At 44.4% G+C, this 12,358-nt stretch overlaps 1 protein-coding gene across 7 annotated transcripts in view; it reads right to left on the reverse strand.

Annotated features, from left to right (window-relative positions):
• Positions 1–12,358, reverse strand: part of LOC310758390 (uncharacterized protein) — a 65,885-nt gene that overhangs the window by 19,420 nt on the left and 34,107 nt on the right. For 6 of the 7 annotated variants that reach the window (XM_083604628.1, XM_083604626.1, XM_083604625.1 and 3 more), the window contains one exon: positions 2,359–2,412. In XM_083604628.1, the coding sequence (XP_083460754.1) occupies positions 2,359–2,412 (54 nt within the window). The remainder of the gene's footprint in view (positions 1–2,358; positions 2,413–12,358) is intronic. The other variant, XM_083604623.1, reaches the window with a different exon arrangement.

The following is a 12,358-nucleotide window of genomic DNA, read 5'->3' on the forward strand; positions in this document are numbered from 1 at the left end:
TAAGTAATTATCTGCTCCTCAGCTATTCTCTTCTTTCCTTCTTACCTGCTCTCACGCAGGTATCCACACTGCCTTGAAGAAATGTGTATTAGCTTCCCAACTTCCCTCTCTAACTCACCCTAGCATCCACATGTCCACCCGGCACTTGCCACCCCCTCCTCTCCATTTTTGGAATTAAATCCCTCCTTCTACCACAGGGGTGAGGAACTGGTTCAGGTGGGGGGACAGACAGTTATCTCCCCCACCCCTCGAAGGCCAAGCATGTCAGGTGGGCAAGGTCTCCCACCTACCAATCACCTGACATCAGAATAGCACCAGGTGACCCTCTTTTGCCTGCTTGGTTCTATGTCAGACTCTGCGGGTAAAAGCACAGCCCACGAGGCACCAACAATAGGCCAATCAGCACTCGCAGAGTGCTAAAAATGGAGCTTCCTAAGACCTGCTGATCAGTGCACAGAGCTTTGGAGGCACTGTCAATCAGCTGACCAATGGGCTGCAAACCCCATTTCAGTTGAGCTAGGTGAGTGTGGCTTGGCTGAAATGGAAGCTGCATGGTACCAGTTCAGATGATTTGTCCATCTAGTTCAGTATTGTCCACATTGGATGTCAGCAGCTCTCCAAAGTTTCAGAATGGGGACATTCCTAGCCCAGCCTAGAGATGTCAGGGATTGAATGTGAGGCCTTCTCTGCATGTGAATCAGATACTCTACCAACGACCAATTATCCTTATTACTGAATGAAGTGATAATCATCTATTTCAGTTCTTCCTAATGGGCACAACTAATGCGTAACTGATTGTATACACCACATATCTACATATTAAGCATGCATCCAACGATGAAATGATTAGCACTAATGCTGTGATTAATGCAAACCACCATCTAAGGATATTCAGATGTTATTCCCAACTGGCAATAATAGTAATAGAGTGGCCACATGTTCTTCCATTTGAAGGGCTGTCAAAGCCAAGTATGGGTTAAAGGCAAAAAGCCACAATAAGGGACAGCTGGGGCCATGGAAGTTGCCAGTCAGGCGTCAGCAGAACAAACTGAGCAGGCACACAGATCACCTTGTTACAGTCTTCTTCCTACCTATGATGAGAGGTGTTGCGCTTCCATTTAAAATTATAGTCATTATTTCCCTCTTTGTCACTAGTCTCAATAGCTAGCAGTGTGTTTTATCAGCTAGAGCTAGGGTGCCAACTATGTCCATTCTTGGACAGGGATAGCCTGTCGGTGGTGATTCATGCACTTGTGACCACAACGCAATGTGATCTATGTGGGGCTACCTTTGCACCTCATTTGGAAGCTCCACTTGGTGCAAAATACTGCAGTTACAGTGTTGATAGGGCCAGCCTATCACCAGCACATTGCTCTGGGGCTCAAATGCTTGCAGTGGCTGCCCATACACTACCGGGCCAGTTTGAAAGTTCTTGTATTGTAAATTGTAAAAGGTTCTTGTATTTACAAGGACTTTAACAACATGGGTCCAGAATATTTTAAAGACTGCCTAATCCCTAATATCCCAGCCTAATCACTTAGGACTTGGGGGAAGTCTCTGTTGGCGGTCCTCCATGGTTCATAACTACTAGATGCAGTGCATTGGGCGTAGTTGGCCCCAAAGGATTAATAGATGTGGATAGAAGAAAGCAACCAAATTATATGAAAGTACATGCAAGCCCTTTCTTCCATGGAGGTACATTAAGGCCCTTAACTCAGGTCCCTTCTCCCAATCTCACACATAATTCTTTTGGACAGGGAAAGGCTGGCAATGGTGATTCATGCATCAGAAACTTCAGGATTCCTGCACATGGCTCAGAATATACAGATGAACTCCCTGATGCTCAAGTTCAGGAGTGTCTAGTTTCCGTCTCTGCCTGCAGTCCTCACCCAGTCTTCACCCTCGACACAACCCCTTTCTGGAGAAAAAACCATGAAAGTTCTTCTGAGGCAACTGCAACAGATTGAAGATCAAGTTTTCTGCTATTCCAGAAGTGGACCCGAGGAGAGCACAACATTTTGGATGTCTCCAGCCTGCCAGTGTTTTGTGGGAGTGATTCAGCTGCCTGCCAGGACTTTAGGTTTGCACAACTGAAGTGGATTGAATGGCCCCCATCACCCGAGCACAACAAATCCACTTTAAAATACACAAGACTTTTTGCAGTTTGGCAAGTGTCATGGAAATATAATGAAAAGTGTGAGTTAAGTGAAAGACGTGTAAGCATGCTGCAAGGAAATCAGAATGAATGCAAGACGAAGGTTCATTGCTATATTACCATCCCACAAGCCAGGAAACTTCATTGCCCAACCCCAGGAGGAAGAAGACAAAAATGAGAACTATCAAGCAATAGCCACTTACCCGAATTTTGATGATTCTTGTCTTTGTGCCACAATTCTTCTTAAACAGCATCTTCTGAAAAAGAAGCAGAATCATAGGGTAAGAGTGAGCAGATATGCAAGATATAAGCAGTGTAGCTGCACAATTAATTTGGGTGTTAAATAATGCTGGAGTGCTAAAGTGAGTTGGAAGTTCAAACAAACATTTAAGAACCACTACTGAGACCCATGGTACCAAATGGGGTTTTCTTCCTATTAATAGGTGGTGGCATCCAATCAGAACAAAGGCTTTTAAAAAATCCTCCCCCTCTTTCTTATGGGGCTTGATGGGGGCACACTGGCTATTTTATTCTGCTTTTTAATGAGTTTTGCAACAGCAAACTAGCCCTTAAATACTTTGCTCTTAAAGGAAGTTCCTGTTTTCAGAGCAACTGCATGGCAGGCAGTCATTCCACAGGACGAACTTGCATCACTGCTAAATCTGATGGGGGTGAGTTGGGGAGAGAATGCATTTGCTGAATTTCTCCTAGCCATTAACTGTAAGAGGCACAAAGGTTAAGAACCTTGCTTGAGAGTTTCTGAGAAACCTCCTAACAGAGAGTTATGGAACAGCAGGCCACCAGAGACAGGTCCCTTCATTACCAGCCAACAGTGGTGTCTTTACGAGAGATTAAGCTACAATTTCCATTTTCATAATCTGGAGGTGGACTGAAATAAAGATGGGTTCTTCAAAGAGTCAAAAATAAGACAATCCCCCAAAATATGCAATCTCTGTGTATATATAAAGCAGTGGTCAATATGGCACTCTCCAGAAATTGCTTGATTACAACTCACATTATCCCTGACCATCAGCCATGCTGGCTGAGGCCAATGGAAGTTGTGGTCCATCAACACTTTGAGGGCGCATGACATGTACTAGGCTCACAAATGCAGCTTCTCCCATAAGAGTGATGCACAGGGCCTGGAAAGCACCTGATCTGTACCTTCAATGCCCACCACCCAGAGGCACGACACATTTTAAAAGTGTATTAAAAACTGACATATAGGGTAACTGTATTGGTTTCTCCCAAAGAATCCCTGAGAATTTTACTTGGGCAAATGCTGATATTTTTTAACCTAAGGGCTGAACAAGCACCATGGATACTCGAGGCACAGATTGTTCCTTCCCTAGAGCAGGGAACTTGTCTGTTTGATCCGTGGAACCCTAAATGCAGTGTGATCTTGTCTTTTTCATTCTTTGGGACCAACAGAACTGCAAGTTCCACTATTGTGAAGTATTCTAATGTAACTTTTGGAACAGCATAATGGGCTGCAAGTGAAACTGAGATGTGTTTAAAACGATGGACACCGATTCTGCAGTGCTGCAATGTGTGAGTAAAATACAGAGCTTGTGGTTATATTGATCCCATAATGAGAAAGAGAAAAGAAACTCGAGAGATACAAGAAGGGACCAGCAAAACCGCAAACTCTGCTATTAAGAGGTTAACCTACATCTGTCTTTTACTCACACGTTGCTTCTGCTCAATGTAGCATTACAGAAACAATGAATATATATCCTTTTCAGTTTTATTCTGAGCACATTACAAAATGGCAGCCCTATTCCAAAAGTGACATCATAACATTTCAGCATGAAACAGAACAGTTTAGTACTGTTCAGCAAAACACTCCAGTACAAATGAGATCCTTCAGAAGCGGCACGCCCAAAACATCCCTACCCAATTAGGATCAAAGCAAGCTGAGCACAAGAGAAAACTCCACAGCCAGAAACCATCAAGTTGTCAAAAGACTCTACTTCAAACTTAAGCAATTCAGCGTTCAGAAGTCTCTTTAATTAGAAGTCTGATCAAGCAAGATTTCTCGAACCAAAACAACAACACTGACAGCCAGAAATGCGAACCACCCAGTATGAATCCCATATTGCATTGCAAAACCAATTATCAGTGTGAACCAAATTAACGAGCATTTGGAACTTTGCCCATCAGTTCTCAAACTTATATCAAGTTATTACCTTAGCAGTGTTCTAAAAGGCAGGGAAGGGTAGATGACAGATTATGGCTCACGAGGCAGTTTCCAGTAAACCACTTACTACTACCACAAAACATGCGCTCTACCAGTTAGCTCCACCTCCTGATCACCCAATGGAGCCTCTCTCCACAAACTCACCAAAACATAGCTTGCTCCTAGACCCAAGCAGGGCTGCCAGCTTAATACATCCCTGGCTCTTGTACCCTTAACAGCAGCTTGATGTGTATGTACAAGCGGCACATGATAATCCCTCTTGCCATACTGTGCCGTGTTTCACCTAATGATTTTTGCAAATTAAACTTATGTGAAAGGCACTGAAGCAAGAACACAGTGGCTTCTTCCCCCTCATCCCAACTTGAGTTCCAAGCCTGTGGGCTAAACTCGTCCCCAGAGCTTCCAGGACTAGAAGGGGTTCCCAGGCAAAATACGCCAAGCGGTTGGAGTGCTGTCCCAACCCATGCGTGCAACCAGCCAACTCTGAACATAATTTTCCTGGAAATGCCTGTATAAAACAAACTCGGGCTTTGTTTCCAGCGCTGCTGTGAAAAGTATCATCAAGCTGGTATTTACTGGGCAAGCTCAGCGAAAGGAGGGGTTTGTGGGCACAGAGAGCAGGGGCAGAGGCCCTAGTGTAATAAAATAATAATAATAATAATAATAATAATAATAATAATAATAATAATTTTATTATTTATACCCTGCCCATCTGGCTGGGTTTCCCCAGCCACTCTGGGTGGCTTACAGCACATTAAAAATTGTTGTGTGTGTGTTTATATCTATATGTCTATGTAGTGTGTACACACACACACACACATATAGTGGAAAGGCAGGTGATTACACAGAATCGAAGAAACTTGACGTTGGCATGTATTTTCTATAGATGTTCAATGTAAATAAAAAAACCACCTCCCTCAGTATTAATTTGGCGAGATTCTGAAGAGTCGGAAGCAGATTTCCCCTTACAAAAATGCCAGTACTAATACTATCATCGGGAGAAAAGGTCATCAGGTTTACAATATTTTTTTCTCCTTGCCACAAAACCACGGGCTTGTTTTGAAATTCCCCTGGATGAGAAAGCAATTATTTTGTCACTCAAGGGCAAGGGTCCAGCTCCCACTCCTGGCTGGCATCTCAAACTCCAGGTGGACACCAGAGGCCTAGGCGATGGGGAGAGAGAGAAACACCTGCATAGCAGTTTCAAGCGTGGGACTCTGAAAGCAAGACAAAATGCTGCTTTTTTAAAGAGAGAGAGAGAGAGAGAGAGAGAGAGAGAGAGAGAGAGAGAGAGAGGAAACAGCTGCTGGGATCCCTTTACTCGCTCTTGAATGGAGCTCATCAAGCAGCAGCCTCTTCCCCCAGCATCTGGCCTTTGGGTCAGTGTCTAAGGGAGACACTGTGTGTGTGTGTTTCAACAGAGGTGAGGGGGAAGAGCCAATAAACAACTCTTGCAGCTTTTCAGTTTAGAAAACAGACAAGTAAGTGGGAACATGATAGAGCGGGCAGGGAGACGTTTGGAACTCAGGGTCATCCAATGAAGCTAATCCACCGACATGAATGTCATTAAATGAGAAGGTGACAAATTCAAGGCTATCTATAGCCATTAGCCACAATGGCTATGTTCTGCGTCCATGGCTGGAGCCAGTGGCCGAGACTCACAAGTGGGGATTGCACTCAGGTCCTGCTTGGGGGCTTCCCACAATCATCTGGTTGGCCACTGCGAGAACAGGATGCTGGACTTTTGGTCTGATCCAGCAGAGCTCTTCTTATGTTCTTATCCACAAATTCTTGTGTGCAACAGCATGATGCATACTGCTTAGGGTTGCGGTATCTCCAAGTCCCTCAGATCTGGGCAGGTTTTAGGCACATTGCTTTCTACTCAATGCAAATCAACTTGCTGCCCAAATTAGCACATATGCTCTCTTTTTCTCATCTGAGCAATAAACCAATCTTTCCTACTTCCTGGTGTGACGTGTTCTTTACCAGCTATGAAGGTGAATTGGGGTGCATTTATTTTAAATGGGCACAAGTTCCAACGCATTTCCATTCTTCTCAGGGTGTAGGTTGGATTCATGTGCATGGTGGACATGTATGTAGATTCTGACATACACTGCCTAACATCCTGCTGTTACTACTGCTTCAACTCCATTTGCCAAATTCACTGTTAGCATCTTAGCATCTACATTAATTAACTGGCTTATAATTTACCCAGAGAGTATGATCTTTACAAGATTTAGGAGAAACAGAAATATATGCATCATACTTTGAACCTGACATTTGGCCCCTGCACTTTCCCAATCTTCATTATATAAACGGCATTCTTAATTTCTTCCATCTGTGATGGTTTTGCAAGAATTTCCTTTTGCTGTGTATTTAAGATGTGGGAGAACCAACTGGAAAAAAAATGCTTTCAAAGTCACACACCATGTAGGATCATTATCCTTCCTATGTAATTTGGAGTAATACTTCTGAAACTCTGAATTTATTTAATTTGGTACTGAACAGACCGTATTACACTCACCTCTAACCAACAACATATTGTTCTGACTTTTAAAAAATGAAAAGTCCATTATCTGATACAGTCCCTCACCCTTTTCCCAATATACTTGGTGCATACATGTAAATCCAAATTCTGCCCTAATTTAATTCATAATTAGCATGTTGCAGATGTTTTCTATAAAGACCTGAGAAAAAGGATGTTGCAAATTGATTTAGAAGAGAGACTTTGCTGTTTTCTGAAAATTCTCTTCCTGCAATGTTCTAATGCATTCCTTATGGAAGGCATATGCTATAACCCTGCTTCGAATGTACCCTTACACACTTTCCATTCAATGTCACGTGAAGACGTTACAACCCCATTAAGTTCAAAACATTTCTGAAGTCCAACACCTATCTGTATTTTACAATTTTTATCATTCAAAAGTCAAATATTTAAACACCGCAAACCAGAATTTCAAACCCCATCTGTTAGCTGTGTTGCCAAAAGATACTGGAGCATGATGTAGAACAACAATTGTATCACCACACACTATTACTCACTGGGCAAAGAAACAACCAAATTGTGAACCAAAAGCAAATTTGGTGTACTAATGAGGAAAATGTCATGTTCTTTGGGATTACCGGTATGCCTTCTACCCATGATTTGCATTTGCCCCCAGACCTACACCACAAAGGTTGAAGGTGGCAGCAGAAAGTTCTGACCAGTTGCTCATGTCAGGGAAGAGCTGTCCTTCTCATGTGTCCTGCATGCCTTTCTTCTCCAAGTCTCATAAACAGGCTGCTGGGTCCCACCAGTTGTGCTTCTGGTGTTCCAGAATGTAAAAAGAGCCCTGCTCGATCAGAACAAATGCCCATCTAGGCCACAGTCTCACCAGATGTTTAAATCACTATGGTGCCACTTTGATGACACCACTTTGGTTTCCCCCAAGGTATTATGGGAGCTGTGGTTTTTTAAGGGTGCCGAGAGTTGTCAGGAGACCCCTATTCCCCACCCAGAGCTACAATTCTCAGATTGTAGTTTAACAATCAATCCCTCTTCTGGGAACTGCAGTTCTGGGAAGGTAACTGGGCTCTCCTAACAGCCCTCAGCACCCTTCACAAACTACAGCCCCCAGAATTCATTGGGGAATTTAAAGTGGTGTCATCATGGTGCATTAAATATATGGTGCCCTTTATGTGGCCCTAAGTCCCAGCATCCTGTTCTCATGGTTGCCAACCAAATGCCCATGTGAAGCCTGTGAGCAAAACCCAAGCACAACAGCACTCTTCCGACCTGTGATTCACAGAAAGTAGTATTTCAAGGCATGTTGCCTTCAACAGTGGAAGCAGACCAGCTACTAGCTATCCTATAAGTTGGAAAGTTAAGAAGGGTTTCTCTCCTAGTTCCTCAGTTCAGTTTCCCCCCCAAACCATTTCGCCACACTGGTTTCCCCCAGCAAATTCTGAAAACAATAGCCCAAAGTCAGGCTGAAAACAAAGCCAGAGGTTTCCTTCATCCATCCTCGTTGTACTGTTAACAGTTTCTATTTTAAACCAGGTGTTGGAACTGAGTTTTTGACGTTCTGCTCCTGGCGCTGCCACAAGGGCATGTCATTGACGGTTTGACAGGATCCCCGCTGCTATTTCTCCACACGCAAGTCAGGCCGCAACCAAGTTTCCAAGTGCGAGAAATTCCAGAATCCCACTGGCCTCAGCCACAAATAATTTTAGGGGAGCAACCCTAAGAACACTTAATCTGGCAATAAACCCTTCGAAACGCAGCCAACTTACCTTCCAAGTAAACATGCATAGGTTCTACAGGTCTTAATGCTTAACCAAATCGAGGCTTTTCCAAGGCCTGCAAAGCTGCATCATAAATCTTTCTGTTACCAAAGCAGGCTCTTGTCTGAAATTGCGTTCACTTCCCGTCTCCACTTGGACTGGAGATAACTTAAAACAGTAGGTGCTGACCCCATTCATTTTTACTGCGTTACAAATCTGCCAAGAGCCCTGGGGAAAAAGGGATGTCCCTTTTTTCCAGACGAGATCGTGGTGGCCATTTTGGGTGATGCGCTCCTGCCCTGAAAAATAACATTTTTTTCTGGGCCAGAGGGAGGCATAGGTCATGCGACTCACCCAGAAGTGCATGCTGGAAGACGCACATCCTGGTTTTGTGTCTCCAAAAGTTGGGCAGAATGCTGCGTGAGGATCCTGCAAGCAAGATTGGAGCAAATATGGGAAGAGAGGCACAAGAGTAGTTTTGCACCTCAAAAGCAGCAGACACAAGTTTTTCCTGGCAAAAATGGTCCCCAGGGAAATCCTCTTGGGCCAAGATGCACTAAGTGCAGCCCTTTACAAACTAGATTCAACTCCATTGACATAGATTTGCATCCCTTCCCCTGAGCCATTTCAACCCCCAGACAGAGTATTGCCTTTTACAGATTAGCAGTGAGAAGCACACACAGCTTGCCTTGCAACTCTGAAGGGCCGCTGCAGCTTGTTCTCTCTTGCCTTTCCAGAGCTTTCTTCAGCTGCTTTCTCCACTTCTCAGGGAAGCAGCACAGCATTAGTTTATGTGCATGCACACAAATGGCATAGCTGAAACAATATGAATCTCGCAAACTGTGGCACTATATAACTTTTAGAAGGCAGATTTAAGGTTTAATGTTTTATTATGTTTTAAAATATGTTGGAAGCCCCGCAGAGTGACTGGAGCAAGCCATGCAGATGGGCAGGGTACAAATAATAAGTTACTATTATTTATTATTATTATTAGCTGCAGATGTGGGTAGGACCTGCATTCTTCAACCTGAGGGGCTGAGCTGGCAAGTCTAATACAGTTTTGATCCTACCATGAATTCTTAGTGAGAAGTACACAGACAGGCGTTATGCCTGAACTGGGAATTCCAGTAATGAGCAGAAGGTGTGGGGAGCTCAGCACCCCGGCTGCCGGTGTCCCTGTGGGCAGAAGCTCCAGCTGTTCCCAGGGAAAGGGGAGAAATTAGGGTCATTTTAAAATGTGAACCAAACTCATTTGCACTTCCCAAAACAACGCCAAAACCAAAACACAGGCTGTTTCTGAAATTTACACTTCTCCAACTATTGCAAAGTAAGCTCCCGACCCAAATGTGTACGTTTGTGTCAAGGTGTGAAAAATGCATGTATTGGTGAACATAACAAATATACATTTTATTAGACAAAACAGCACAGAAAAATATATATTGGCAGAAATGCACACCAGACATTTTTGTGAGGATTTTTAAAAAAAATGAAACAGAAGTGTGGCAAGCTGAATATAAGATCGAAAGAGAAATTGACAGAATTCTCCACGCCCAACAACTCTACCCACAGCCTTCCCAGACTGAACCAAACACACTTTCAACCCCACTTCAGACCTTCCCACAGCAGCACTGCCCTCTTCCCACAGTTGCAATGAACACCTGAAGAGAGCTTAGGAGAGGCAGCTTTCTGTTAAGAGTAACCACTTTTTTGTGGCATGGCTCTCCGGCTTTTTAACAGGTACAGAAATGCGGCAGGCAAAAAAAAACAACAAAAAACAAATCTGATAAAGAGATGCTGTAATGGGAAAAGCCACATCTCAGAATTACGGTAGTAATTGCTGCTAGAAAGAACTGAAGCCCTGTTACAGACCAAATAGTGAAAAAAAGGACAGGAACCCTCAGTTCTGTTCTGCAAGCTCAGTACGTCAAGCCTAAGTCCATCTCCTGCTTGTAAAATAAAAGAAGCACACAGCACTGAGACGATTTTACGCTAGCACACTTTTAAATTGCTCCCACAGGCTTTTTCTGTTCACATGAGGAATCTGCTGCCTGGTTATCTTCACACCTGCTGCTACAGCAGCTGCACAGGGCATAGAACATGGAAACCAAGCAAGGGAAATTTTGCCATGAGAGGTGGAAACAGCCTGGCTGCCTGTTCACTGTTTTAGAACCTTACCAATTTGTTAAAGCAAGTTTTCCAGTAAAACCAACCTGTGGCAGTCACTGCCTTTTGTGCAGGAAACCCTGATCCCAACCTCATTGGAGCAAGTTTTACACTCTGAAGATACGCTGCTGCTGCACAGGCAGAATGGCTGCAGAATCCAATGGAGGGAAGCATAAACCAGAAAAGGCAAAAAAATAAATAAAAAGTGAGCAATCAGGAATTGCCACCACCCATGGAGGGAAACAGTGAACTTCAATGATGGGGCCTTCTCCCCAGCACTACATACAATGCTGGGACACCCCAGTCCTCTAGTCCCAGTGGTACAGCCTGCCAGAGAGACAGGGGTTCGAATCTGCCCCCCATGTTATTCACACACAGTTTCAGAGCACATCACACACAAAGGATGGGGAAGACGCAGCGTGGCACCAACATAGGGGCAAAAAGCCTACAGAGAGAACACAAGTTGACGTCTGCTGTACTTGTGCATCAGAAGTCCTCCCCATGACACACTTTTCTCAGCAGCATTGAGAATGTTCTCTCACAGCTATAAGCAGATCTGCCAAGAGGAGAGAGGGAGGAGGCAGGACTCGTGAACTAAGCAAGACTTTTCTGTGTTTCCAGGAGCTCTCAACTTAAGTCTTACCCAACACGCCTGCCGGTGACAGTTGTTAGGAACAGAACACAGAGCTAAGCAGTAACAGACCCAACCCACGAAAGGAGAGCCAGTGAAGAACAATAGGAAATAGCCCCTGCCCACCGCTCTCTCCGTCCCTGTTAAATGTTGTGTCTGGCACACAGCATGCCGGGGGTTAATGCCTGGCTAGGGATGGGAGCAGCTGCAGTGTGGTGGGCAAATGAGGTCAGGCCACCAGACAAAGTGGCTATTGTGAGGCCAGAGGCTTCTGTTTGATGGCCTCCCACCTACCATCTCACCACGTGGCAAACTGGAGCAGGCCAGGGAGGGTGTGTGCAAATATTTGTGTGTCTGTGCGCGTGCGCGCACGCGCACACACACACACACACACACACACACACATATATATATATGCATGCACATGCACACGCATGCTCAAAGAGAGAGGGGGCCAAATACATATGATTTGCCTGCAAGCAATTGGCTCAAAGAGGAGAATTCTTTGCTGAGTTTCTCCCTCCCTCCCCATAGCCAATCCTAAACACAGAAGAACAGCTCCCCACTGTCAGATCCTTTTGCTCCCAGTTACAATTTATGGCAGGCATAAGTTGCACAACCTGTTAAGGTGTGACAGGAGAGCTCCTCCCTCTGATTTTTTTTTTTTTAACCTACATTTCCATCCCACCTTTCCTTCAAGTTGATCAAGGTGGTGTAAACAGAGCACCACACACACACTCGCAGCAACCTTGTGGGGCATGTTGGAAACAGCAAATGACCCACGGTCACCAAAAGAACTGCATGGCTGAGTGGTGATTTGAACCTTGGTCTCTCAACTCTTTAGTCCAGCACTCTGGCCACTATGCCATGCAGAGAGGGCACTTTTTGTGGGTTTGCATTAGTGGCAGTCAGATTTTATTTTATTTTATTTTTTACAGATGTACAT

The sequence above is a fragment of the Podarcis filfolensis genome (assembly GCF_964270895.1).
Source record: "Podarcis filfolensis genome assembly, chromosome: 3".
Lineage (NCBI taxonomy): Eukaryota > Metazoa > Chordata > Lepidosauria > Squamata > Lacertidae > Podarcis > Podarcis filfolensis.